We start from the raw sequence: 26,270 nt of genomic DNA, 5'->3' as shown, positions 1-26,270 counted from the left end.
TGACGGTGGACTGATTGAGCCCGCCACTGTCGGCACCTCCGGTGTTTCGTCCTTTAACGCGGCGTGTTTTCTTGAAACTATCGCGGCCCCTTTTCTCTCTTTCTCTGTCCCCCCTCTCACTCTCGTTCCTTCTTCGAGAAGAATGCGGCGAGAGAGACGCGAAGAAGTTGATGAAGCCCGGGCAGCTTCTCGGTGTAGACTGACAGGCCGGAGGTCATCGAGGACCGCCGATCTGTGGTAGAGGGGCAGTGGGGGTGGCGACTCTAGAAGGATGGTCCACACACTTCGAAACCATATGCCATTCCGTACCCCTACACATGTGCATGCTGTTTCTGCCCAGCAGTACGAACTATTGTGTCTACTCTTTCTCTCGATCGCCGAATCACTTTGATCGCCACTGTACGTCTATTCGCGAACAAACCAGAGGAATAACCTTCTTCAAGATACCATTCTTTCAAGATACATAGTACATAATTATTCAGAACGATTAAATCTATCGGTCGAAAACGCTTGTATTTATCCTTGGACTTGCAGTTTTAGGAAGACGTCTAGGCGATTAAAAATTCTCCCCTCGAGAATTAGTTGCATAATATTTTTCAAAGAAGTCTAAATCGGAGGAGCAGTACGTGGTTGAGAAGGAAGTCGTAAGAATCTTAGATTATGATTGATCTATTCATAACATTTTTTATTCATTTTCAGCATTCGTCTATATACAATATCTCGTTACGTACAAATTACGTACGGTTTTACGGAATTAGTGTTCGTTTAACGGGCGAAAGAATTAAATGGTATAAGTACAGGGTGCAAAAAAAAATTAGTGTAAAAATCACCATAAATAGCGTGATTCTACACCTTCGAATTGGTGGAAATTCGTAAAAAAGGTTTGTGCAAAGTTTATCTTAACCTTGAAATTCAAGATCAAAGATCTTTTATTACGTCATATTTTACTCGTCATGAGGATCAGAAATCTTAAACAGGCCCCATGGGACGCGATCCAACCGCAATTCTCTTGGCAAAAATTGTTAAAGTTTCGACAATTTTCAACCTTCTCGATACGGCGCTCGTCCGTAGTTACTTCACGGCTAAGAGCGATTACATAGTACTCATAGAGGTTAAACTGATTTTATTCGCAATACCCTATAATTGCAAATATATTGCATTTATTATCGGCGCAAACAAATAAATGGGGCCAAATAACATGGTTCCTAGTAATTCCTGCTCATACGTTGATAGCAATTAAATCTTTCCATCGTTGCATGGAGATTTCTGTCAGCCCTTCTGTCATTCTGTTGATTGAGGATGCTGCTACTTCAAAAACTATTTGCATCTGTAAATAACACACGTTCCAAAAAAGCGTGCTTCGCGCTGTAATTCATGTAGTAGTTTCTAACGGCAAAAACTTCGTCGAGCGTAGAATCATGCCACTATGGTGGCTTGCACATTTACTTTTTTTTACGCCCTGTACATAGTGTTATAGGATTGTATTGCCTTTCATTTATAAATAATTGAGCAAGAAAGATGGCACGTACTTTTGACTAGATTGGTTTTCATAACATCGCGCCACTGTCGAACTTCTTAATTTTGTTTTACTCGATGCCGTCTATAATAAATGGCGGAAAACATAATACTCGAACTTAAAATCACAGAGATAATAAAATTTCCTAGTAGCAGAATGTCTGCCGAATCCATCCATATGGTAAATACCCTTGCTGTAAACAGAAATCAATGTTTTTATTGGGAACCATCGGTAGAGAAATAGATAGAGCAAATATTTCTATACAGAGATCAACATTTTTTTGTTATCTATAACTTACTTAAATTAGTAAATGCGGAAATAAACCAGGTAATCGGCGACACTGTATCCGCATTTTTCGCTCGAAAAATGGCCACTAATTGAACGACTTTACTTGAGACAGAAATTGGAGTGCACAGTGGCTGTCAATTACAAAAAAAATTAATAGATGACCGGAGAGTTATCGATTAAATTTTTTTTTAATTTATTATTAATTAGTTAACTAACCGCCAAAATCGTAAGAACGACTTTCGGGATAAGTTGCATTGCGAAAGAGATACTTATGGCGATATAGAGTATTGAGACCAAAATTGAGAACGTATTTATTTTATTTAAGTACTTCAGCACTAGGAAAATTAGTATGTATTCTTGCAATAGAATAACAGGATACTCCAAATAAGATAATATCGAGTAACCATTTGTAAAATTATAACTAGCCATCACGGTATAGCTGTAAGAAATTCAATGTCAAATTAAGCTTACTTGTAAAAAGCATTCAAAGTTTTTTAAACATATTTTCTAGCTAAGTTAAAATACAAACATCGATGCACGATATATAAGATAAACTTACCTAGTTAATTCTAGCAGAAGGCCTACAACTGAGATTTGATCTGCTGATTTAGCAGTCAATAAATTCAAAATTTGAGGAATCTTTAATACAAAGCACATGCCTATTGTTATAAGGCTCAAAAAATCTGCTAATAGTTGGAGTAACATATTTTCATTTGTTTAATTTCTGTACCTGCGATCGAACATTACGTAAGAACTTCAGTTGTACTTTCAAATTTATTTGTTTGTTACATAAAATTTACATTTTATTACTTACATAAAATAATAAATAACAGATAAAAATTTTAAAACAAAAATTCACAAAAAAAAAAAATATAAAATACGCAATAATAATACTATTTCAAACTAAATGATAAACTGCTATTCGCACTAAACATATGATTTTAAAGCACTTATAATACAATTTTTGACAGTTTTTACAAATTGTTTTATACAATTGCATTACCTTATACTTTTTACTTAACACGTTACGAACATGTTGATATAAATTTAACAAATTATAAATGAATACTAATTTTTTAACTTACTTTTTAATATTTAATCTCTATTTACACTTTGCCTCACAAGTGTATGTGATTGTACCGATACATATCTTATAATTACTTTGGCAATTGTTCATGCACACCTGTGCCATGCTTGCATACCTTTTACACTTGCGCAATTACACATAGTTGCAAGAAATACACACACGTAAATTAGAAATTAGAATTCATAATTATCAATCGAAACAGAGATTTCTCTTCTGGTTGAGCGATCGAAGATACATTTACTCGACACGACAGCACCATCGATACCGTGTTTATTACCGTGATAGAGGTTTCCTCTCTGTCTGCGTTTAGTAGATTTTCATCTAGGAACTTTTTAAAACGGTTCATGTGCAACAACTTTAGAAAGATTAACAAAAAGATAGGAGTAATGTAAAATAACTTGAAAATTAGAGAAAAATTTGTAAATAATGATAATAAAATGAATAATCAACACGTGACATTTAAGCAATAGAATATGCTAAATGCTTTACATATTTTTATTGGCGCGTTGGAATGTCTCCAAAATTATTAGTTTGAGAGAATGTTCGTTTTAAATTTATTTGTTTTAAATTTACTTTAAAATAATTGTAAAAGAAAGTAATAGGTTTTTGTATTCTTATTCTTACAAATCGTACAAATAAGTATGGTTTTGCATTAAACAAATTATATTTTATTTGTGAATGTTGGCCATTTGAACTACGTACGACTAACTACGTACATAAAACCATTTCGAATTGTGCAACCACATTGGTGGCTGCAGTTCCTCCTTTTGTGAAATGCATCGTCGATCCCGGAAAGTACTCGAATAGAAGTCTTCCTCGGCATGACAGACGGAATGTGGGAACGGAACCGACATGGAGTAAACTGTAACGTGAAGGACTTGCGTTTGTCTTTTAAATATTGATTTGTCTGTCGAACGAACGTTATGTGACAACGATGAACGTTTTTCTGATACTTTGCTTCGTTGACAAATATTACGTGAATGCGAACGAGTTGCAAGTAACCTAGCATAAGTACGTAAAATCCACTTCTAACTTTCGAAACGTCAAACGTAGTCCACTACTATCTACGATGCAAACATCAACCTTGCCGGGATATTAAAGTGCTCATCGTACGGCATGTACCTTGATCAAGATATTTCGAATATTTTGCACAATAGACAGCTAAAAGATGAATCATACCAAAGGATATCCCAATTTTAGTCTGTACTACGCTAACGTGGGTCTAAATTTCTTTATGAAGTGATATCAAGACATATTGTTTTTTTATGTCATATATCTTTTGACAGTACTAATGCTTTTCGTAAGAATATGTTTCTCCATGGATTCTTTCTGTTTCACGTACACTCGTACTATTCAATTTGCTCAAGAAAAATTTATATGATTTACATAATCGAAGGTTAAATGTTAAAAATTTATGAAACGTGAGTGTGTATGCGTGCGCGCGCGCGCGCGCGCTACATGCGTTTGCGTGTAAAATACATTTTTTCAAAAGTCAAATTTTTCGATTTTTCCTTTAAATAATGTAATAACATTAAACAAGTATATTAAATAAATATAATTATTCCTTTTGAATCACGGAAGAAAGATTTTTGTAACTGTTGTGTGGAGATGTAAATTTAAATTACTCTAACATAAATCTGTTTTAAATATCCTTTCAGTTTCTTATTCATAATGGACCATATAAAAAGTACAAGTACTTATATAAACATGAAGATCACGAGACACTCGCGTATTGCTTGTAATTGCTATTTTCAGGTAAGGATTCTAATTTAACTGAGAAACCAAATTTAATTCATCGATTAGGCTGATTTATACAATTAACCAGTAATATTTAAAATATTAATAGTAATATTGAATTCTGCTATAATATTATAGGGGACAATGTGGAACTTCCAAAAATTTTGGCTATTATAAATCCTTTAACAAACAAATAAACTAAAAGTATTGAGATGGACTCTCCACCGTCATGTTCACTAAGCGCTACTGGACCTCTCAGTGATCTTGGTAGCAGTGGAATTGGAGGGTCCATTTCTAGCGATTCAGTTCGAGCACATCTTGCAATCGAGGTATAGCTTATTGCAGTATGATGTTCATATTCGTACAAGACGTAAAGTACATATTAAAAGTATGTAATACTTTTCAAGTTGAGCGAATAATTTACTTTTGTTTTAGATGCAAGAAAGCGATATAGAAAGTAAATCTTTATCGCAAGATTCTTTTGATTATTCAGATGGTATGTGTGGTGAAAATTTTAATACATTGAAAAAAGGACCAGGATGGACTGATGCTGATGGAAAACTAGAAGTTGAAGTGGTCGATGTAGCTATTAAACCTCCACCAGAATTTCAAGATAGCCCTTCTCCTCCTAACTCTGAATCTTCATCTGCACCGATCCTTAGCTATGCACGATTAATGAGACAAAAAGTTCCACAATTAATAGACGATTATGCCGAAAATTTAGTACAGTCGATGATTGAAGAAGCGCTAATAATATCTTGTAGAATATCATGGCCAGAAGGAAGAATAGCGCCTGCAACAAATCATGTACCGGTGGTAACTCGTAGTGTATATAATCCAAAACGTCTTTGGGCAACAGATTTGTTGACACCTTCGTCGTGTCAGGGAGCTACCACTTTAATTACCCCATATAGCACTTTGAATCGTCCAAATTCACGATGTTCTTTAGCTTCTTCTCGTTTGTCCAGTTCTCATAATTCAATAAATACCTCAGGACTGAGTCATAAAGTGGATGACAGCAGTTTTATCACCTCTGCTATGTCACACGATGTTTTAACGACCAGTGAGATTAGTGATATGTACAATGTGCCCTTTGATTCTGACATTTATACTGTACCAATAGATGTAGTTAGACCTTTGCATGATCTTAGAACGCCGCAAAGGCCCAAACGTCATAGACATCATCGTAAAAGGAGAAGAAATGTGTCTGCTAGTTCACAGAGTGAATTAGAAGCCCATATTCAGCAAGCAAGGCATTATTGTGGAAAACCTCGAGCTATTACACACGTCATAAAATCACAGAGACTATTATCCGATGTATGCTGCAATGAAACTGGGAACGGAAAGCGTCATAGCGTTCCGGGCACATCTGGTCGACATACGTCTCGAACATCTAATGGTCACATGCATAATATTGGTGAACCAATTCACATGACTTTACATGAAGTGCGTCAATATTTGCAAACACTATACTCAAGCTCCAGTGATTCTAGTGAAAATAAAATTAAACGCGATAATAAAGCTCCAATAAGTCATACACCTGTACACCTTGCAATGCCAAAAGGTATTAGTGTAAATAATAACAATAGATATAGTAACCCGCATACAGATTCAGCGATGGATACTCCGATTTCAAACAAAAATAGCAATGGACTGATTCACAATAACAATAATAATAATAATAATAATAATAACAATAATCATAATGGTAATGTTAAGAAGCATAAAAAAAATTCGTTTGTTAGCATTAAACATAAAAAGGTAAAAGATGAGCCACATAAAGAGAAGGTCGATTCTGAAAGAGAAAAGATTAAGAAGAGTCAACGAAACTTCTCATTAAATTTGAAACAAACACTTTGCAATATCTTTAGATTCAGGCGTTTGGGTTCTCCGGACCATTTCGTAGAGAAAAGAAATAGCATTGTACAGGGTGAAATTGTAGAAGAAGAAGAGGGTGTTGATTCTGACCAACATGCTAATAATAATAATACTACCTCAGAGGTAGATTCCTCTGTACAAAAGCTACCTTTTTTTAAGCGTGCATTACCGCCATTGCCGAAAAGCAATGGGCATGTAGGATGTGTCGAACAAGCGGAAGATGCGCTTACAACGATGGTATCTAAGTGTGAAAGTCCAACTTCTATACCACCACAAATGCCTCTACCTGCGCCAAAAGTCGAGGACGAACCAGCAGAAGATACCAGCATGGATTTTGCTGCTAGTATTGAGAAAGTAAAGGATGTATGTAACATATACATTTTATTTCCTTTTTAAAGTTATTATATTATGTTGGACATTAAGGTATATTATAATTATTAAATTTTATTTATAATAGTATGGATGGTATTGGGGCCCAATATCTGGTGAAGCTGCAGAGAAAATACTGTCGAATGAACCAGACGGATCATTCATTGTACGAGACAGTAGCGATGATCATTATATTTTTTCCTTATCATTTAGGCTTAACAGCTGTGTGCGACATGTAAGAATTGAGCACGATCAGGGTAAGTTTTATGTTTTTATTGATACAGTTTTTCTATACACCGTCATTTTTTTAATACAATTTTAATGTCGTGTGCGCATTGTATATGTAGGTAATTTCAGCTTTGGAAGTTGCACAAAATTCAAGTCTCATACAATTGTCGACTTTATCGAGAATGCGGTAGAACATTCACGTAGTGGACGATATTTGTTTTTTCTTCATCGACGGCCAGTGTTAGGTCCAATGCGTGTGCAACTTCTTCACCCAGTGTCAAGATTTAAACAGGTTCAAAGTTTACAGCATACATGCAGATTTGTTATTTTGAAGATGGTACGCAGGGATCTTATTCCCACTCTACCTCTGCCTCGGCGGCTCATTGATTACCTGAGCACGCCTCATTACTACAGTGAACAGTTAGCTGAACAGGACGATAGAGCTGAATCTCCTGTTAGTTCTTCAACTGGTGAATTAGAGAAGATTTGTTTCACACCACAAGGCCTATCGTGAGGTACAAATATATAATCTTTTGTCCTTCATTTTTGTGAAATACTTGCCAAATGTTTAGTATGTATGGTTTAAGATTTAAGATTTCACACAATTTCGTTCCATATGATTTTGTTAAAGAATATTACGATTAAATATGGGAATAACCTATTTTTACATATATTATACGTTAAATTAAATTTGAAATATACAATTTTTATATCTGTTTGAAAAGAAGGGTAATCCGTTCCACGCAGTTCGTATATAGAAAAATATGGTTAATCGCATAAAAGTACTAAACGAATTGGAAAGCAAAAGGTAAAATTACTTCGAAGATAATTTTCAATCAGAATTCATATTGACACGATTAAAAATGCACAAGTAGATTGATATCAGATCTTGAATTTATGATTTTCTCATTTTGTCATAAAATGATTTCCAGAGCACTTATACAATAATCTCAACAAATTCTATGTTATCAGTTTTAATATAAGTTCCTGTCTTTTATTTTAAAATACCTTTACGAGTTCATACGATGCAATGAATGTATAATATTCATATATGTATAATGATGCAAAACGGTGATCGAATAACTCCTTCTTGCGTGCCATATATCTCGTACTACTCTGTTCATATAGACATTAAAATCATAATGTTCTTTATTCATTGGTTTTTAGTTAATAAATTATGCTTTTGCCAGAGATTATTCAGTTATGCATTTCATTACTTTCTGTAAAAGTTTAAAATACGTTTTTTAACGTAAATAGAAAGAATATGAATATAGTTAATCTACATCCTACATTTGACGTTCCACTTTATTGAATGATCAATATAGAGTCAATAAATAATTTTAAATATGATGCACATGCAAGCAATTATGGAAAGATGCTGTAGACTAACACATTATATTAAGGTATAATCTGGCATATATAAATATCAGTTATATCTGTCAACTGTAGAATATTCTCAATATTAATCAGTTCAACATGTTGTTATATCGTGTTTTAAGTTTAGAAGTAGCTGCCACAGACTGATTAACTTAGACAAAATATTCAACGAATTAATGGAATCATAATATAGTATAAATATTTTCATTCAAGCATCAATCGTATTTTTCCGCAAATTATTATCATAATCATTTCCAAGAATAATCTTTGGATGGGACATGTTATTTTAGATTGCTTTATAATGTAAATATTTTTGTGTACATTACTTGATTTTATAGAATAATTAAATCGCCAGGAATTTATTAATATCTGGCACATTAGATATATATATATTTTGTGATTCTTTAAGTCTATAAAGGATAATTAATATATGATGTGCAATCTTTTAAATGTATTACACTTGTTTGCATTCTTTATAGCCAATTTTAAAATAAGGTTTAATGATATTTACCTTGAAAGGGTAAGAGCTTCTTTGTTAAAACTGATTAGCGACTGGTGCTATATAAAATTATAAATTATAGAATTCTGATTCCTTAAATTATACAGTTGAATCAAGATAATCGAAGTCACTGTTTATTCTTGTGCTCAGATAAACTTAGCAAGATTACATCGTGCAATGCACTTGATCGAATTTAGTTATATTATATATTTAATTTTTGGTAAGTGGTAGTTTTACCTATGTAAATGATTCTTTTTTAATTCGGATAAAGTTCCCGAAACTTACATTCTCGAATTATATTTGATTTGCAATTATTATATAGATTTTAGATTGTAGCTTAATACTAAGAATTTATATAAGTCAAGTGAAAAGTTTTCAATTTACAATTTCGACTAACCAAATCGAAAAGTAGAGAGGAGCTTCAGATAAGATTTAGTAAATTGTAATGATACATATTTTTATTTTTGTCCCTTACCTCTGAAGAGATGTATAAACTCATCTTCAGAAACAGAGACATTACTTTGATAAATTTTGTATTGTGTAATGTTATACAGAGCTCGCTATGAAGCATTGATATAAAGATAGATTTTTCAAGAAAGGAGAAAGTTTTTATACAAAATATGTACTAACTGTTACTACAAAAATTTATTAACGAATCTCTGTTTTATTTTATCTTTAAATTGCTTTTCCTGTGCAGCTTCATCAATCATGGAATAGCAAGGGCCACATATACATACATATTGCTCAGAAGTTTTTGTTGCACTTTCGTGAACTTTGCAGTACTAAATAAACAAATTTTATACTCAATATTCACGTGGTAGATTTTGCAATATAATTACTATTACCAGATTGTCTGACAAGACTATGTCTAAGGATAAATCTAAACATATGTGAAGCATGTGCGTATAATTAATGGTTAAAGGCACCATGATACCTCAGCCACAGTGGCAGGTATATAGAGCAGAATTAGTACCATTTTATAACAAATGTATTTTACATTAATATAAGTTGCACATACGTATTCTTGTGAAGAAATTAGCATTATTGAAAAATATCAATACTTTATTCGATTATGTTTCACTGCTATTAACATCAATATTGAAAAAAAAAAAAAAAAATACGAAAATTCTATGCCAAGTGCTATTGGACGATATAATATATGTTCAAAAGATATTTCTTTTATGTGATTATATATAAGTAAGCGTGGCATTGAATAACAGCTTCGTATTTTTATAATGTCTCTCCAATGAGGATATGTAGAAAGTAACAAATTTAATTCTACATTTTTGATACCAAAATGTGATATTATCGTTAATGTAAAAGTTTGCAATTGACCGTACATTTTCAAGACAAAGTGTTCTTTCATGGTATTAAAATATTCTTGAAGGAGTATCCTTTTAAATAGAAAATCTTTAAATCTGATTACGAAAATGTATGGTTCAATTTAATATTTAATTAGAAAATTATTATAACAAATCTTTTATAAAAAAGAAGGGAAATGCACTTGGCATAGAACAATAATTTATTTCTTATATGCCAAAGTTTATAATTGTATTCAAAGTATAACATTACTTTATCAATTAAGATATTGTGTTAAAATACACGTTATTTATGTATTGTTCTAGAACGCTATTTTAGCCCACTATATATACATATATTTGTATATGTATATTCGGTTTTGCAGAATTGTATAAAAATAAGTAAATGTATGCAAAGGGTACCATAACAAAAGTAGAAAAGTTAAAGGTTACTTGTACGAGTTATATTTCTGAGACACGCGATGTCGTAATTTGATTATAATGTTCCGATATATACAATTTTTTATTATTGTTTATTATAAATAATTGACAAGTGCTAGTCATAAACATTGCGTCTTAAGTTGGAGTTCAGTATTGTTTACTAATAAATATCAATTTACTTCCAAATATTTGTATTTATTTTTTTATCTTTTTCAAAGATATAATCCAAACATATTTTCAATAGAATGGAGCGCTAAAACTATGTAAGTTCTTTGTTGTTATTGTAATAATTATTCTTTCTTAAATTATGATTTTATATTCTTCAATTTATTTATTCTAGTCTAATATAATTTATCACCAAGTTCGATGGCTATTAGAGTGAAGGATGCATGATAATCAGAAACCTATCACAAATCTTTCAATTTTGTAAATATTTAAAGTAATATGAGGCATGCTTTCCAACATGCACAACAGAAGTGTGCATGACTTATTGAAACATTAACAGATGTATTACACTACAAAAAAGAAAAAAAAAAGAGAAAGAAAGAGAAAGAAAAAAAAGGACAATCTTCGTTTGCTTTTATGATAAAAGAACTTTAAGTTTAAATTCAAAAAAATATCCTACTTTTATAAGCCTTTTTCATCTACAATTAAGTTTCTATAATTTTGTAATGGTAACATTAATTTTACTATAAGTTTTGAATGTACAAATTTCGTTACACTCCACAAATATCTATAATGTACTCATCCAAAATGTTATTTCAGCTTCTTTTTGTAAATATTTTTCAATATCGCAATAAAATGATTTAACAGAGAATTGTTTACTAGTGAATACTTAGTACTATGTTCGTAATTGTAATACATTCATTATTTACATAGTTTAATTATACGTAATTTGTAATTCATTTGCACAACTCAGATTTCCCATATCTTTGAGCACAAGAAAAAATTTTGTTCATTACTTCATTAACTAATTCAGTCAAAGGTACTCTAAGTGTAAACAAATGCATATGTATTTGATTACCCATGTTTGTACGGCAATGTTGAAAATAAAATACATTTTTTAAGACTAATATCCTGAGTTGTTAATTCGTTTTTAATTCAATACTTTTATCACTATTACACATGACCGTAAAACATGTTTGTAAGTACATATCACATTCCAATAAAATTTTAATTCAAACATAATATGTATTTTACACTGAATCGTATGATATTTTAATTACAATTTTGTTTTCAATAAAGTATTAAACATCTTAATTTAAGGTGGAATACCAAGTGTTTTTCTAACTAGCTTTTGGGCGATTTTTTCAAATTCTGCGCGATCTTCTCTCCACATTTTAGCTGCATCAACATTTGCTCCACTTTCATCATTTGGCTCTGCTAACATACTTACCACACTTAACAATATCTTTTCTACACTTTGAACCGGACTCCACCTTTCTGCACTGCTTTCATAGCCCATAGGATCGTCACCGGGTGCATGTAATATACTTATACATACTCTACCATCTACATAAACTAAAGAAAGGTAAATTCTTGTTAATTTTTGGGGATTCATGATGAATCGATGTAGTAATTTGATATTTCAATAAAAAAAATCTTACTATTTGGATGGAACATTTCACAAGTGAATTGCATCTTTGGCGGACTTAGTGGGTAATCTGGTGGAAATATAAGTTTTGCAGGAAAAACACCACCTTCGAAGCATGTTCCTTCTGGTCCACTATAAACATGCATGCATGACGCATGTTGACGTTCAACTTGTAAAATTCAAAAGAAGATGGAAATATGGGGCAGACATTTTATTATGAACACGTTATGCATAAAAACGAATTTTTGCGGGTGAAGAAAAGATTTTTATAAATAAAAAAAACAAATTTTTATTGCTTAAATACGTACGTGATTAAGGCTTCCCATTCGAAAAAATTTTCTTCATTTATTGGACCAGCGATAATACCTTCAGGTGGATTTAAGGTTAACTCTGCAAGTTATGCAGTACTTGTTACATTATCGTTTAAAATCAAATAGAAAGAATAGCAAAAGGAGAAGTTTTATACGACTTCTTTAGTGTAGTGTCAACTGCAAGAAATTAAATTTGATTCTCACGTTTGTACTCTGCCATCAATCGTCTCAGTGCAGAACCCGCCATTGTTTTGGTCATAGGGGTTAATAACGGCGATTTAATGAAACGTCAAAAATTGAATATTAGGTTAAAACTGGTTAAAGTAACAGACAGACAGAGAGAGAGAGAGAGAGAGAGAGAGAATCATTGACGCATTTATACGTAATTAAAGAAACAATTAATCGTTTTATATCTTATATTGTTCTTAAACTGGAACAATGCGACAATGTAATGTTTTAAATGGCGACAGAAGAACATAAATATTTAGCAGATATTATAAAAAATACACATGCCACGTTGCGACAAGAAGCTCAGGATTACGGTCCTGAGATTGCATGGAAACGACACATATGTCGTAAAGACATTTTGCAGGTTTGTTTAATTTTTTCTATAAATATTAAGATAAAATAATAGTGGTATTCGCGCGTAAGATATTGCAAGATAACCTTATGTATGTGTTTTAGAAATATGCTTCTTGTATGGTAAAATTGGCAACTATCCACTGGATGGAAAATAACTTAAACACCAAGAGTTCAACGTATTCGAGAATAGAATGGATCAAATATCAATGTGAAGAATATTTTTTAAACGAAGGAAGACAGAAATATGATTTGAGAGAAGAAGATATTAAACTGAAAATAGACACAAATTTGTCAAAAACTGAAGTTGCCATAAATTGTACTGTAAATATTAAATGTCAGGAAAATCAAATATTGGAAAACTTCGATAACGATCTTCAGAAGTCAGTTCAAAAGATATTATTATTGGATGTAGGCAGTTGTTATAATCCATTTGAAGCTCTAGATATATTTGAAGTAACTGCAATAGATCTAAGTGGTATACCAGATAAAGTTTTTTGTTGTGACTTTTTAAATGTTCAAATCGGACAAGAAACATTATATTCAAACGATAAAGAAGAAGTTTTGCAATTGCCTGAAAACTATTTTCAGGTAGTTGTATTTTCTTTATTTTTGGAATATTTACCCTGCCCAAAACAAAGATATTTATGTTGTAAAAAAGCCTATGATTTATTGCAACCAGGTGGTATACTTTTTATCATAAGCCCTGATTCAAAACATGTTAATGCAAATGCCAAGATCATAAAATCATGGAGATACGTCCTTAGTAAATTAGGATTTATGAGAATAAAATACGAAAAATTGCAACATATACATTGCATAATATTCAGAAAATGTGTGTTTAAACATGTTGCGTCAAGGTGGGCGAATTTGCAAGTACTGCCGCAGGATGATCCTTTATTTTTAGATGATACTTCAATTTATATTCCGCAAGATTTCCGAGATGTATCTAACAAAATTAAAGAACGAGATAAACAAGAGTACGATACGAATGAAGTAATGACTATGTTCAATGAATTACCTTTTGAGCAAATGTAACACAAGCAAGATTAACGGTTAATTTTTATTTTTTAAAATTGTAAACATAGATAAAACTCTGATAAAGAATTGCAGTAAAAAATAAATATTGACATTTTTAACTAGTTTTGATGAATCTTATTTTTATTTTTTCAGATTGTGTCATGTTAATTCTAGCGACGGAAATATTTTATGGTGATTTTTTTTTTATGTTATATCTGGTTACGTATAGGGACATACTTTCATATAGTTTCCTAGAATTCATCTTATTCATTTTACACGCCATTTTGAATGTTCTTTTCTAACTTCTGTTCGTTAGGTGCACACGTGGTGAGATTACTTTTACCGTTTATGATATTTGGATATCGTATTTTTTATTAGCTGTAACGTCTAATAAGGTAGATCGATCAAGTATTTCGTTAAAAGAAACCGAAGAATTTAGCAAATTTTTAATAAATTGAATAGAAAATACTTTATTTTCTTTGATCACTGTATAGGTTATCATGCAGATGCCAATTTTCATATTTATGCATGTACATAGGTAAGATTAATGCAAAATTTTAATATATATAATTCTTTCAGATCGTTCAAAATGTCGTCCCATTTAAATTGGATGATTATTCGCAATAATAATGCATTCCTTTTGAAGAAACGTAACATTAATAAACCATTTTCTACGGTTTGTATTACATATACACTGTTGTATGATCGAACGATTTTCTTTTCGCAGCTAATGACTTTCATGAGAATTTATAGTTTGACGTGTGATATAAACTTTCAGGAACCAAATAATTTGAACAATTTGAGTAGCTACCGTTATTCTGGTTTGATTCATAGGAAAAGCGTAGGTGTTGTTGATACGGCTGATAAAAAAGGATTTACTGTAGTATATAAAAAAGCTAAAGCTATGAACAAGCCTGCAAAAGCTACGGTTAGGTGTACAATGAAAGCCGGAGCTCGTCGTTCTCTATATAAGTTGAAGCGATTGCTTACAAAGAACAAGTATCGTGTAGACCTTACAAAGGTAAATTAATTTGGAATAAGAAGTAGAATATATTTATAACCTATTTAAAAGGAGTTTTAATACACGTAATACTTTCAGGCTGCCTTACGTCGTGCTAGTGCTGTGTTACGTTCTCAGAAGCCTTTACCCGCTAAGAAGACCCGTACAACCAAAAAGGCTGATTAATTTGTGTACATTAATAAATATACATTTTAATGTAAATTTACAGACATGACATATACTGTGAAGAAGATTTATTAACTTATTAATTATTTCACCAAGATGTAACTAATTTAGCTGCCTACGATAATAGTCATTTATAGATAGTTTAATTTTAATTGTAGTATTTCTTCTTTACAGTTATATTCAATATATTTATTTAAAAATTCCTATTAAAAAGATTGCACATAGATAAGCGTAAAAGATCGTACATACATTGTGAAAGGTGAGTTATCTAATCCGATATTTGGTTTGGAAAATATGTTTAAGTTGATATTATTTATTTCAATTACAGAATTAGTATATTGCTAGGATATTAGGAAGGCATTTTTACTTAGGTGAGTTGCATCGTTTTTTTTGGCTCCGACGACGATGATTCTTTTAACCAGCAAGATCGACGATTGATATGGTTAAATTTTGTATTTGCTATCTGTAACACATGTCGTGGATATTATTTATATGTAAGCTTGAATAGAGCAATATCATTAATATTAACAATATTTCTAGGTTTAAATGCAAATGTACTTGGTTGTTCCGCAGCGTCAAAATCGAGCGAGTACAATTTTTTAATATTATGTTAATTAGTTTTCTCCGTGAGGCAATGTTACGACAAAACTTTTTAACCACCAAGATTTATGAGTGCCGTGATTAGTTACAGTATTTGCTAACTGAAATATATAAATGACAATGTTACTTTACAAAGATAAGAATATTGTTATTGTTAAATATAAATCATTTCAGGTCCATAGACTAAAAACGCTTGCCGAAGGCAATTATAGCAAAATGTAAGTATAATGTTTTATTAATCAGATTATCTATTATTAACTATAAATGATGAGATCTCGAACCACCAAGATTTATGAATGCCATGATTAGTCACAGTATTTGCTAACTGAATCGTATAAATGACAATATTACTTTACAAAGATAAGAACATTATTATTATTAAACATAAATCATTTCAGATTCATAGACAAACAACGCTTGCGGAAGGCAATTATAGTAAAATGTAAGTATAATGTTTTATTAATTAGACTATCTCTTATTAAACTACAAATGATGAGATCTCGAACCACCAAGATCTATGAATGCCATGATTAGTCACAGTATTTGCTAAACTGATTAATTCGTACGAAAAAGTAATTGATAGAAAACGAGAAGTACAGTTAATATAGTTTGTGTTTTGTCTTTTTTTTTTTGTATAGACGATTGGGATCTAAGGACGATGCTTAAAAGTTAACGCTCCGCAAGAGAGGTAAGGAATTTACTTATCGATGTCCAAAATTAAATGATTTTCGCCTTACATGTCTATGCCGTCGTGATGATTCGATCACCAAGATCTATGAGAGCCATGATTTTGAATTTGCTACTTCTGAACATAGCGTATTTGACTTAATTATTGTACTTGTATAAAAGAAACAGTAGAAGTATATGTATTTTTTATATTTTGTGCAGGTTAATGATCGTAGGAGGACGACGGATACTTTTGGATTGAACTGAGAATACGAAAAAGAATAGCATAATAATATAGTAGTACGATGTAGCAATTCGATATATGTTTATTTTACATATGCTAATAAAAACATGGATGATAAATACGGCTTTCTTTTTACTTTTTCCTCTTTTAGAATCGTTACACGTAGTTGTATCAATATTTGTCGCAGCAATTTATTGAAAGTGATATGGTTTCTTCGTCAGAATTATACATTTAGAGAGATCGCGATACGATACGACGGCCATCAACTTCTTCGGTACGACGCTCGTCTGCCGCGCAGTGTCGTTTGACACCAATCGTGACATTTATCTAAATTAAGCGAAATCCAATAACTATTTAAATTGGGAAATTGCACATTAGTCGAAAGACAGTTATGACGAAGTTTGCAGAAAGGCGAAGCAGAAGGACATAAACAGTCGATTAAAGACGACAGTGTGTATGTAGGGTTTTACGATTGCCGATTTTAGTCGACGCTCGACCGTGAGCATATATTCAGGAGGATATATTCGGCGGCAGTCGACTCTCGTACCGACGAGGTTAACAAGATTATAATGCACGAGGTCATTGATAGTTCATTTTTGTCCCTTATTTTTACTAGAAAACTCTCGCGTCTTTTATTACTGGACACATTTGAAATTCCATAAAGAATCGAAGTAGATAAATTACATAAAAATTGTATTTAAATTTTACCCGATATGCTAAATATAACGTACGATATGGAACTGAGCAATATTAAATTTCGAAGTAAAGCTAACAATTGATTTGTCTTGAACTGTTTGATCAGATTTATGGAAGGTTCGACTCAAGTTACTAGGTTTGATTTAAACAGATTAAATGCTGATTTGATCAGCGAACGACTGAAACGTAACGGTAGTTCTTATTTTAGTATCGTTTGCCAAGGAATAGTAGGTAGCTTTTGAAAAATGATACCGATACCGACTACGCAAAAGATCTGTCCGATTTCGATTAAGAAAGATCAATCGAAGCTGGTACTTGTTGGCAATCGTATTTCTTACAAGTATGGACAGCGATAACTAATTTCGGTAACCGACTCGGAAGCGATTCAGCTTAAATAATAACTAGAAGTTTCTTCTTTCTTTTTTCTCATATTGGCAAAATATAAAGCGTTTCGTTACCGTTGGATCGAAGATAAAAGAGTTCCGATGGCAAGTATCGATGCGATGCCCTTCTTTCCCAACAGTCGTATAATTTTCACAAAAGGCTGGGATATTTGCGCGAAGAATTTCAATTTCGTCAAGCGGCGGTGGCTGCATGTTTAATACTTATTCGATATCGGCTTAATATCACATCGTGGTATTAGCATTTTATTAACGTTGGTCACGAGCGAAACGGCGGCTCTTTGTTCGAAACCTTTCGCAAAGAAAATAGTTTTCCGAGTTTGTACTCACGTACTAGCGTTCGTGTTTTATTAAAAAGAATCGCTGCTACGTTCTCGTCGTTAATCGGATTCGTTCGCGATTCCTTTAACCATGCTCGATAAGGAAACTCCGCTTTCGTTGACACGTTTCGAGGGAATGTGTCGTAGCCCGCGAAGGAATTTAATATTCGACGTAAGGATTTCAAGAGCGACGTTCGAAACTCGTAACAAAATGGTATCGATGACACCGAGTAGTGCCATCTTTTAAACTTTCGAAGGTCTTTATACAGGAACGTTCGAGCGTTGGATCGATGGAACTGTATTTTCGGCGCGTTAGGCGTACCAGGATCATTTCTATTATCCTTCGATCCCGTAATAGGCAGATTCAGCTACGGGATCGCGTAGTGGCAAGGCTGAAAAGTTGGAAGAGAAGCGTCTCGCGTTTTTTTCCCCCTTTCGTCCCCTGAGGAGAGTTTAACGAGACACCACTTTTCATAATTCGAGGAACGAACTCTATCGTTTTTCCGGCGAGGAGCGCGCGTGAGCCTCGATCGATTTTCTTAACCGTCTTTTCTCCCGTGCCTTGAAGCTGCTCTCGGCCGCAAAAGAAAGAAAATAAGGCTGCAATGACAGAAGGTTTCACGGTGGGGCAGACACTGCTGCCTGCCTGCCACGAGCACTTCCAACCTTCTACCCTATAGCCAAAGAGTATCCGGACTGCGAGAAGGACGAGGACGGACGGATGGCAGGTCGGCGTGCGAAAAGAGGATGGAACGGCGAGATGACGAAAAGAGCCAGGGAGAGAGAACGACGGAGAGACATAGCGATGGAAAAAGAGAGAGAAAAAAAGAAAAGAAGCGCGAGGGGAGGAGAAATGGGAAGAAGGGACGAGAGAGGAGGACGGACGAAGACGTAAGTAGGTGGAGTGGTGACGAAAACTGAGAGGGAGAATTGGGAAGGGGACAAGAATCAGAGGAAGGAAGAAGGAATGGGGGGAAAAAAGGGAGAAAAGGATGGAGAGGTTAGGCGGTGTTCTGGTAGACGAGGAAAAAAGAAAAGAATCATGAATAATGCAAGAGTGAAAGCCGGTTGAAACAATTGCTGGGCGTCGCCCTACTCCTGAAATTACATCATCAGATTTTCCGCGAAATTAAAACATTATATATTCCACGGTCTCAGACTTCTCTCGCTATGGCCACTCGTCTTCTTCTCTCGGACGTTGCGCTTCTCGAGCGGTTCCCTATGACGTGGGCGGACAAAAATCGTCGATCGAACGTACGTTCGCGCGGCCACACCGCGGTAATACCGCTACGCGAGCCACGCGAAATATCCTAAAAAGAAGTTGCCTCGAGTTACCAACGCCATTCGCCTTATTCCCATCGATTTTCTTCTCCTTTGATCATTTGTTTTAGTATCTTGTATTAACGCGTAAAAGATCAAGGTAATTGCGGCGAGCGAAGACTAAAAAACCTTTGAATCGGCACGTTTAATGCTCGTCGAGGAGCGAAGGAGATAATCTTTGAGATAATCGACAGCAACCGGGGAAATTATACATATTTTCACGTTGCATCGCGTAAACTCGTGCTCCTTACCTGCGAGGTTCCCAAGGTTCTAGGCTCGCGTTATGCACGTTGTACGTTATACGTTTGGCGGAATGCAATTTACCAAGGAATTCTAAGTAAGTTAAAGATAAGAGTTCTGCTGTAAGTAGCATCGTGCTAGATGTTCGTACCGTGCGGTGTCCCGATGCCGCGAGACCGAAAACTTTCTGCAAATATTAAACGATCCACGGCCGGAGGTGTGCAAGTTCGTTAGGCCATTAGAAAGTTTTCCAGCTACGTGGCTCGATTTCCCACTGTTTATCGTTCTCGCACGCCTAAACGCATCCTTAATTCTTTGCGATTTCAAAATACCCGCTTCGAACTTTAAACGTTTTCGACTTACAGCCTTGACATTCGATGCACCGTTGTGGACCGGTTTCGCTTGGAAACGAGCTTCGGAAATTCGCTATGTTAAAACGTCGAGTACGAGGATTTTATTTAAAAGCGCCGCTAGAAATTCGTATAAATCTACCAATTGGCTAGTTCGAAAGCTTACCGCGATTATTAGGATGAAAAACAACGATCGCCGTAAAACTTCTAAACGAATTTCGAACGCGATCGATTATCTCGTTATACGGTGTATCGAGATTCCGTGAATTATGTGTTTACAGTCGCCTGATTTTTATTGGGCCGATATTTATGCACGATATAAAACGCTGCTTATTAACGCAAACAAGTTATTAAAATATCGCGTGATTGCGTTTTATTTGATGACGTATTTTCCTCGAATTTATGCGTTATTTTTCTAGCGGGAAAAATCTAGATCGATCGAAGAGCGAGATCGTTTCCGAGTAATTCAAATGTTTACTATATCGCTGGCATGTTAACAAAGGGTAAGAGTAAAAGAATATGATTTACGAGCTATCGAATCTTGCGGTGATTCCCAAACGTTTGCGACGAGCAAACGCTCGCAGATTTATGGACCGATCGGCCAGAATTATTATCCGTAATTTGATAGAAATACAACGACGTGCACGGGGCAAACGCTGATCGATTGTTTATAATTAATCGAGCATTTGACTAATCTCTCTAATCGCGCTATTACGCTATTATTATTGGCGCAGTGTGCGTATTAGGCGAGAACCAGCGGTTGGCTTTATCAACCGACTAAATATTACAATAATAAATTCGTGTGCCTACTTTGCTGCAGCGCGCTCTCAACTTTACTACGAACAGATAGTTTAAAGCTTACAGCGATACGCATATTTGTCGAGAAATTAGATTCGAGTAATTTACTCTGCGCGGTATCGATAATACGCGATGCGAATAACAAGGCGATGTAAATACGATCGAGAGAGAGAGAAGAACAGATACGTAGACTGTTGAGAAATAGAAAATTTCATATACATGGTCGACCTTGCGATTTCGAAAGGCGCGCTACGGGATGTGTATCGATGGGACTGGGCCTGTACGTATAAAGCGTTCGATATCACCGAGCGGAATACACGAAAATATCGATGGAGATTGATAAAATATTGACACTGCATTAGGGAACGTGGGCGAGAAAAAGGGCGCCGTTACTTCGCTAAACGCTACATCGAACGACGTTGACGTTCGATGTACCGGCGAAAAATAAAGTAAAATCGAACGTTCACCGTAAACATCGGACCAGACGTTTATCCCTAGCTTATACGTCACGCGCAAATCCGTATCGATATTATTTCGCCAGTTCTCTTCGTTTCATTTTTATTAGGAAGCGCTCTATCGTCCGTGTTAGCTCGATCGCGACGTCGACCACTGTTTATTTGCAAATTATGGCCACTAATCTGGCGCTAAAGGGAAGCAAAGTTTTCTAGATGGTCGTGTGGAAGAGCGCGATGGTGCGCGCGCTTGTACAGCCGACTCACACCGACGCGCTCCACCGAATCTCTGTTCCACTCTATGACCCTTGCCCGGTACCTCAATGGTGTTGATTGCTTATCTGAATATGCATAATCGTGGCGATAATGACAGCGCTCGGCCAAACTTCGGATGCGTCGCGCATATGTAACTAGAGAGCAATTCCCTTATGCCGTATCCACCGGATCTGATCGTGGACAATGAAACGGTTCCGGTACCGTTGCCGGCTGTTACGGCCCGTTTAATCGTTTCGAGCGAGATAGCTGGCTCGGTGTCCTTCCTTTTCCTTCCTTTTCCTTCCTTTTCCTTCCTTTTCCTTCCTTTTCCTTCCCCTTTATTTCCTCCGATTCTCCTTCCGCGTACGAACGCTCGTATCGCCTTTCTTTCTCGCTACCTTTGCTTTTTTAAGTAAGACGAACTTCGTTTCCAACGTTCGCCAGACAGTTTCTTATTGAGAGTTCGCAGACACTCGAGAACCGAATCGAAGGATAAGTGGAAATTACAAATTCGAAAGTTTCTCGGTCCTGCATTTCAAGTTCCAGCGGTCTCGAACGTCCCGAACGTTCGTTCGCCGCAGTTCCAAGCGCGTCCGATTCGGAAAAACCGACTGGACGCTATCTCGCGTGTGGGTTGCGGCTAAAGGGACGAACCCGAGAACGTCGATAACCTTGTTTTCGGTGGTTCGCCGAATTTCACATCGACCACGGAGTCTCGACGGTTTCTCAGTTTTACGATATCGCTCTTGAGAAACTAGAGAACGCTCGAACGTTCCCTCTGTTTCTCGGACCCTCCGTTCCTTCACCGAACATAACGCCAATTTTCCAACCAAACGTTTTATTTCCAGAGACGCTTAGCGAGTCAAGCTCGTGTTACAAGATTAGTTCTGTTTTGAATAGGTACGTTCGGTAGTTTTGAAAGAACGTCCCGATAGGCTAAGATAGGCGCGGCAGAGAACGAGTGGACAAACAGTAGACGTAAACGCCAGAACAGTATCGAACGAGACGAGCAAAATAGCGGTACAAGTCGTTACGATGGTTTTCCATAGAAATGTTTTCCATAGAAATATCTAGGAGAATGAAATACGCTTATTTTACTTCTTAGTTCTTTGATTCGTTTCATGTTCCCTATAAAAAAAAAAAAAAAAAAAAAAAAAAAAAAAAAAAAAAAAAAAAAGAAGAAAAAGAAAAAAAGAACTTTCCCAGTTTAAGACTCAAAGTATAAGCTAGCCTTGCAAGGATTCCAAGTTTCAAATGGAGTTCTTACTTTAATTTCGTGGCGGAGACCTACGACGTCGAGATTCTCGATTTCGAATTTACGCGTAAGAATTTCTAAGAATCTCGTTCGGAACGAAATTCTTATAGCCACGGCGTAAGATGTAACGTCAAGGCCGGAAAAAGAATATTACCGGATTCTCGTTTGGCACTTTCGGTAGATTTCTCGTCTATAAGTTGCAGTCGCCAGTGATTTAATACGACAGCATCCGAGGGACGAGACGCACGAGGAAAAAAAACTTTTCTTTCTTCTCGTCTTGTCATCTTGTCACCGAGATAAAATTCGATAAAATTTGCTGGCCGTTGCAAAAATCTTTGGACGTTGATCGGTGAACGGAGTTGCGCGACCAACTTTCCTAATTTTGACGAGAATATCTGAAACGTAACGCGATCGTAAATCCGTTACACCAGTAATTTAAATTCCTTTATCTGAGCTGCTTTGACGCGATGTGTTCGTTGCGAAGAGATTAAAAGTTTGCCGGAGTAATTTCGATGAAATCTCGCGGGGCAGGCGGCGTCGTCCGATGTCTCGGCTGCCTGGAACAACGGTTGCCGGTGCACGCGCGTCCATAAATTCTGGAAAATAGTTCGTGTAAATAAGGTTACAGGGTGGAAAAGGAGCAGCATCGTTTAAATACTCGAATTATCTTCTTCCATCGCGAGCGCTCATCTTTTCTTCTCTCGCTGATTCGACAATTCGATCGAGAAGCGTTTCGGGCAAAATTTGCCCCGATAAAACGATAAACTGTACAAAATGTCGAATAATTTAGAACAATTTAAATTCGAACTCTCGTACGTATATCGGGAAATCGAATCGCCTACGAAGAACGATTACGATCGAAATTACGTTCTTCGAATCTTCAAACACAGTGTCCATGCGGAAAGTTCCGCAGCGGTGATTAATAGCGATTAGCATAGATTAGTAGAGGACGATTGGCAGCGTCAATTACCCGATTTCGCGTTCATCGATAACGTCCGTTGTCCGTAAATTATTTACGCGATGGCGGCGTAATTAAAGGGCAATCGCGTAATTGCAGACGCGAAACGAACGCGATCGATCGGCAAGAATCTTATCACCGAGACATTTTTGCGTTCACAGACGATCGAACAGTCGGATTTCTGACGGAAACCGTTCGGACAGGCATCCTCCTTCGAACCAAGTTCTGATAAATTGAAAACGAACGAGGTCCGAACGTGCGGCAGGACCGTCGCGATTTTGTATCGAATATTCCACGTACGAATTCGAAGCGGCGTATTCAAACGATTTTAATAACGTAATCGCGCCTGTGTAAGCGAAATATAAAAACAAACGCGGCAAGATGACAAATATGGAACGCTTTTTGCATCTCATGTTCGTTCCACGTTTCTGCGTCAGCCGAACAGAAATTGACTTTTGTACGTCGGCGATTTTCTGACCTTTGGACGAACGTTGAACCTTGAACGCTGTTCGTTCTACGCGAATACGCGACGTTTAGTTTGCGAAAATTGCGAATCTTTGACTCGAGAAAGTACGAAGAATGGAAAGAAACGCTTCCGAATGTGTAAACCGAATATTTCTAGCGATATTTATTAAGTAAGAGTACCGAATGAATCGACTACGAGCCTTGCGCGCGATCGATAACTGGCGGCAACAAGCGAGATAATTTTCCAAAGTATTTGTCGCGGAAACGAATTAAACGCCAAGGACGCCAGGACTCGCTAAACGCGGCACTTTTTCGACCGCGTTAACCGTGTTTTACGTTTTACTCGGTTTTAATAGAAATTAAATTACTCTTCGACTTGGCTGTAACACGATTTACACAGCGCAAACCTTTTATTTCCTTATATATTCGAAATACAGGCGAGCGTATCGATCTCAGTTATGCTACCACAGAGCAAAACGAATTTGCAACAACTACTTAATTTAATTAGGTCGCTGGAATATTAGAAAATGTATCTTGTTAATGGCACTCAGCGCCCTTTGTAACTGCCCTAGCAAGCGTTATAACGATCTTGCCGAATTAATTGCTTCGAGATCAAACATTTTCGCGCGAACGAGCGAACAAATGCGCGTTTTCTCTGCGCGTAAAGGCCAGGCCTCGGTCGGATTACTTTGGCGCAGCTTCGTATCGTCAAAGCGAACGAATCGCATCGACAAATAGCCATTCGCGATTCTTAGAAATAACGTAAACGACGAATCATCGTGCCGATTCCTCGTATAAGGTTCGCGAGTCTGATCTCGCTTCGACGATTCTCACGTACAATATCGAAATTCTTCTACCTTACTTCGTTACTTCACTACGCAATTACCTGCTTCGTTGATCGACGCGTTTCGAATCTTTTCTAATATCTGATTCCGATATCTATACCTATGAGTTCTATAGCGAATTCGCTATACGGTGACAAACCGTTAGACGTAATTACAAGAACATAGACAGGACGAGGCAGGTGGACGAACCTATTTCCTGCGATAATGGTATCGTTATCGAAACTCGAGGCACGCGTCGCAGTTTCGTTCGTTCGATAGTTTGGTAATAAAATTACGATATTTCGTAATAAAATTACACAGCGAACCAATTATCCGAAAAATTTGAAGCTTCAACGGATAATCGACGAGACGGTTTACCCATATTTCCACGCTGAATCGCGAAACATTGGAAAAGAATCGCGATTCATCCTCGGGTTGATAACGTACGCGCAAATAATTCCATTATTTATCCATTTCTTTCGTCATTTGGTGAAAAAACTTCGGAAAAAGTGCTTCGAAGAAATCACGACCTACGTAAGCGTTTACCTACGTACATTCGCGCAACTTGGAGCGATCGTTGTTATTAGCACGGTTGGCGGCTGCGATATTTGCTCGCGTATTGTTATCAGTTGCATAATACGATATTTCTTTTCCACTTTTCGTGAGAACGATCGGATTTATATTTGGCGGTAGGATAATTCACGGCCGTCCAGACCAGACGCGTCTCGTGTATCTTTGATCCAACGTTCTTTCCTTCTTCGTGTTTATTATATCCGACGTATTCTCGCGAAAAACAAGCAACGTTATTTTTCTGGCAAAAAATCATCACGCAACAGAGCTACTTATCCATTAACGGGCACGTGTCGTCGCAATTCTCAGAAGGTGTGGACTGCGTTTACCTTTCGTTTCGTCCCGTCCCGTTCCCTTCCATGCCGGTGGTTCTGTCGCGTCGTTCCGCCGTTCCTCGTCTCGTCCGAGTCCACGCGACCCTCCGCGGAAGTCGAAGCAGGACAGCCGC

At 35.8% G+C, this 26,270-nt stretch overlaps 6 protein-coding genes and 2 long non-coding RNA genes across 17 annotated transcripts in view; 3 read left to right on the top strand and 5 right to left on the bottom strand.

Moving 5' to 3' along the window:
• Nucleotides 1-211, bottom strand: part of LOC100746728 (laminin subunit alpha) — an 18,557-nt gene extending 18,346 nt beyond the window's left edge. For both annotated transcript variants that reach the window (XR_004461474.1, XM_033320064.1), the window contains exon 1: nt 14-211. The gene's annotated coding sequence lies outside the window, so the exon portion shown is untranslated. The remainder of the gene's footprint in view (nt 1-13) is intronic.
• Nucleotides 1-3,709, bottom strand: part of LOC100746256 (mannose-P-dolichol utilization defect 1 protein homolog) — a 17,583-nt gene extending 13,874 nt beyond the window's left edge. The window contains exons 1-6 of one of the 4 annotated variants that reach the window (XM_024366748.2): nt 2,890-3,233; nt 2,364-2,534; nt 2,021-2,243; nt 1,815-1,935; nt 1,530-1,709; nt 668-1,327 (exon numbers count right to left, since the gene is read on the bottom strand). In XM_024366748.2, the coding sequence (XP_024222516.1) occupies nt 1,576-1,709; nt 1,815-1,935; nt 2,021-2,243; nt 2,364-2,509 (624 nt within the window). In that variant the 5' untranslated portion in view covers nt 2,510-2,534; nt 2,890-3,233 and the 3' untranslated portion in view covers nt 668-1,327; nt 1,530-1,575. Of the gene's footprint in view, nt 1-667; nt 1,710-1,814; nt 1,936-2,020; nt 2,244-2,363; nt 2,535-2,889; nt 3,234-3,607 lie in introns of those variants that run through there. The other 3 variants (XR_004461475.1, XM_033320072.1, XM_033320071.1) reach the window with 3 other exon arrangements.
• Nucleotides 3,632-11,243, top strand: LOC100745166 (putative uncharacterized protein DDB_G0277255). 3 transcript variants are annotated; one of them, XM_012384066.3, is made up of 6 exons: nt 3,632-3,760; nt 4,550-4,646; nt 4,767-4,957; nt 5,064-6,869; nt 6,964-7,132; nt 7,223-11,243. In XM_012384066.3, exons 3-6 carry the CDS (start codon nt 4,841-4,843, stop codon nt 7,615-7,617), a joined length of 2,487 nt encoding a protein of 828 aa, XP_012239489.1. In that variant the 5' UTR covers nt 3,632-3,760; nt 4,550-4,646; nt 4,767-4,840; the 3' UTR covers nt 7,618-11,243. The 3 variants fall into 3 exon arrangements, with proteins under 3 accessions (XP_012239489.1, XP_012239487.1, XP_012239488.1); XM_012384064.3 differs by lacking the exon at nt 3,632-3,760 and adding an exon at nt 3,764-3,902; XM_012384065.3 differs by lacking the exon at nt 3,632-3,760 and adding an exon at nt 3,962-4,107.
• Nucleotides 11,244-11,535: 292 nt separating this feature from the next.
• Nucleotides 11,536-13,423, bottom strand: LOC100748125 (ubiquitin-conjugating enzyme E2 G2). Of its 3 annotated transcripts, none has more exons than XM_012384067.3 (4): nt 13,290-13,423; nt 12,621-12,702; nt 12,326-12,444; nt 11,536-12,239 (listed from the first exon to the last, which is right to left on the bottom strand). In XM_012384067.3, the coding sequence occupies exons 3-4, from the start codon at nt 12,357-12,359 to the stop codon at nt 11,980-11,982; spliced, it is 294 nt and encodes a 97-aa protein (XP_012239490.1). In that variant the 5' UTR covers nt 12,360-12,444; nt 12,621-12,702; nt 13,290-13,423; the 3' UTR covers nt 11,536-11,979. The 3 variants fall into 3 exon arrangements, with proteins under 3 accessions (XP_012239490.1, XP_003488480.1, XP_024222517.1); XM_003488432.4 differs by lacking the exon at nt 13,290-13,423 and adding an exon at nt 12,828-12,988; XM_024366749.1 differs by lacking the exon at nt 13,290-13,423 and adding an exon at nt 12,779-12,797.
• On the top strand, nt 12,948-14,346 carry LOC100749676 (S-adenosylmethionine sensor upstream of mTORC1). Its single transcript, XM_003488446.3, has 2 exons — nt 12,948-13,215; nt 13,308-14,346. The coding sequence occupies exons 1-2, from the start codon at nt 13,084-13,086 to the stop codon at nt 14,238-14,240; spliced, it is 1,065 nt and encodes a 354-aa protein (XP_003488494.1). The 5' UTR covers nt 12,948-13,083; the 3' UTR covers nt 14,241-14,346.
• Nucleotides 14,347-14,459: 113 nt separating this feature from the next.
• LOC100740413 (60S ribosomal protein L28) lies at nt 14,460-15,448 on the top strand. 2 transcript variants are annotated; one of them, XM_012384068.3, is made up of 4 exons: nt 14,460-14,549; nt 14,802-14,898; nt 15,001-15,243; nt 15,322-15,448. In XM_012384068.3, exons 2-4 carry the CDS (start codon nt 14,812-14,814, stop codon nt 15,406-15,408), a joined length of 417 nt encoding a protein of 138 aa, XP_012239491.1. In that variant the 5' UTR covers nt 14,460-14,549; nt 14,802-14,811; the 3' UTR covers nt 15,409-15,448. The 2 variants fall into 2 exon arrangements, with proteins under 2 accessions (XP_012239491.1, XP_003488502.1); XM_003488454.4 differs by having other exon boundaries at nt 14,480-14,617.
• Nucleotides 15,449-16,629: 1,181 nt separating this feature from the next.
• On the bottom strand, nt 16,630-18,570 carry LOC112212614. The gene is made up of 2 exons (XR_002946443.2): nt 17,739-18,570; nt 16,630-17,530 (listed from the first exon to the last, which is right to left on the bottom strand). It is a non-coding gene; the product is annotated as an uncharacterized LOC112212614 (long non-coding RNA).
• Nucleotides 18,571-20,649: 2,079 nt separating this feature from the next.
• Nucleotides 20,650-26,270, bottom strand: part of LOC112212615 — a 15,902-nt gene continuing 10,281 nt past the window's right edge. Inside the window, exons 2-3 of the long non-coding RNA XR_002946444.2 lie at nt 25,307-25,314; nt 20,650-20,660 (exon numbers count right to left, since the gene is read on the bottom strand). This is a non-coding gene — a long non-coding RNA (uncharacterized LOC112212615). The remainder of the gene's footprint in view (nt 20,661-25,306; nt 25,315-26,270) is intronic.

Source organism: Bombus impatiens, unplaced genomic scaffold (genome assembly GCF_000188095.3).
Source record: "Bombus impatiens unplaced genomic scaffold, BIMP_2.2 scf_0233, whole genome shotgun sequence".
NCBI lineage: Eukaryota > Metazoa > Arthropoda > Insecta > Hymenoptera > Apidae > Bombus > Bombus impatiens.
This window is presented reverse-complemented; position numbering and strand designations above follow the sequence as displayed.